Source organism: Corella eumyota, chromosome 2, assembly GCF_963082875.1.
Source record: "Corella eumyota chromosome 2, kaCorEumy4.1, whole genome shotgun sequence".
In the NCBI taxonomy this organism is placed as follows: Eukaryota; Metazoa; Chordata; class Ascidiacea; order Phlebobranchia; family Corellidae; genus Corella; species Corella eumyota.
In genome coordinates this window covers 7,228,891-7,230,835 of record NC_137491.1, presented here as the reverse complement: position 1 = coordinate 7,230,835, position 1,945 = coordinate 7,228,891, and the positions used below count along the sequence as shown (strand labels likewise).

The 1,945-nt window shown below is 22.8% G+C and overlaps 1 protein-coding gene across 1 annotated transcript; it reads right to left on the bottom strand.

Moving 5' to 3' along the window:
• Positions 1-517: 517 nt before the first annotated feature.
• On the bottom strand, positions 518-1,854 carry LOC145743502 (carbohydrate sulfotransferase 1-like). The gene is made up of 4 exons (XM_082561481.1): positions 1,439-1,854; positions 1,186-1,267; positions 860-973; positions 518-725 (listed from the first exon to the last, which is right to left on the bottom strand). The coding sequence occupies exons 1-4, from the start codon at positions 1,543-1,545 to the stop codon at positions 636-638; spliced, it is 393 nt and encodes a 130-aa protein (XP_082417607.1). The 5' UTR covers positions 1,546-1,854; the 3' UTR covers positions 518-635.
• Between the last annotated feature and the right edge of the window lie 91 nt (positions 1,855-1,945).

Sequence of the window (1,945 nt, the reverse complement as noted above, 5' to 3'; positions counted from 1 at the left end):
TAAAATAATTTTTAAACCTATTTTTTAATTTCTGACATAATTAATTATAAACATGGCTTTAAAAAACAGTACAGAAATTGAGTAAACATAAATTAAAGTTTTGTCAAATTAGTTTGTAATTAATTCAATGTTACTCATATAGGTTTACATGATTTTTTTTAATTGATTTCCAGAACCCCACCTCAAAAAATATGAGAATTACTATGTTTGTTTCCATGTAATATAATTGCAATTGATGTTGTTTGATTGATTTAAAAAAAACAATTTTTTTACTTAAAATTTATCACCTCACTCTTAAATAAAGTTAATATTTCAGACCATCATTAATATTTGGCGCGCAACCAAGATATTTTATAAACTTCCAGTGTATTTATATTAAACTAACCTTGCATTTTAAGGACATAATCTTTAAAGAAAACGAAACTCTAGTAAAGCGTAATCTTATTTTCTTTTTTTATTCCAAATACTAATAATGTTAATAAAACAACTAAGAATAAAAAACGTTTGTAATAACTATAATGCAGAATATGATTTAAAAACTTAAAGGTGATTACCAATTTTACCACATAAATTACTATATTATATAACAACACAAATAAAGTTAAAATATTTTTAAAAATAAAAACTTTAATCATTTAAAGAATTTCTAAGCTTTTTTTGTTTTTATATATTGTGTAATTTAACATTTGTAATACAGTTTGACAGTGGTTTTGAATAAATTCCACCTGAAAAAAAGTAAACAATATGCAAAAATCTATTTTTTTCAATAATAAGAATATGATTACAGTTTAAAATCAATACATATATTATTAAATGGTAATAATTAAAATATTTAAAAAAATTTTAAATTTTCTTTTACCTCGCCCCAGGAAAGATCAGATTTCCATTTATTTAATACTTGTGAAACGTTGCGGTTTAAACTAAAATCATTACCTTCATTGCTTTTAGTATGTGCTTTAATCCAGTTATACACCTGTGTCATAAATTTAATAGTTAAATCAATAAAAAAATTCAATTTGCATTCAAAGTAAATAAATTACAATTTTTGTTTTATGCATGGTCTTAAATCAGGTTCTAAATAAACTATTTATTTTATATAAAATAATTAAGAAGTACATAGTTTTTAAAAGGTAAAAACAAATTAAATTTAAAATTTTAATTTATAATTTATGGTTAATAAATTACTTGTGTCTCATGTGGCAAACCAAGAAGTTCGATTTGTACTTTTTTAATTATTTTTTCAGGCTCTCTTGCAATATCCTCATATCTTAAAAAAAATTGTAACGAAATTCTAATAATTAACTACTTTTTTAAACATAAGTGTTTGTTTGTATACTAATATAGACATTGCAGTGCAATTTTTATACTTAAACTAGATAGAAATATAATGATTAGCACAAGCAGACGATTATAAACTCATATTAACAAAATTGCAAACCTTATTTGATAGCTTCTGCCTTTTAACCAGTTTGGATTTAAATTAAATAATTTTAAGTTTGCTTGTAACTTTGTGCACAAATTTAGTACTTGGCTTTTAAGATTCATCCCAAGATTTTTTCTGAAACAAAAATTGATATTAGTGGTAATTCCATGTTTTTGAATGGTTGCCTAATTTTTGATTATTCTGAATCGTTTTTATTTCTTAAAAAAAAGAAAGAGCTATTTAATAGTCCTTTACATACAGTACCGATATTTTAACAAAATTAAGATATTTCTGACTAACTCCTTGTAAACTATGTATAAGAATAATTTAGGAATTTCGTATGTTTTACTGCTGCACTTTCATTGTTTAGAACAAACGATCTAGTAACATTAACAAACGATTGTTTATTGCATTGTCTCTACTTGTTATCATTATTATTATTTTTACTCTTCTTATTGCAACAGTTAAGGTTAATACAAAGGTTTTCTATGACATTTTATGTTAACATTTTTAAATCAAGCA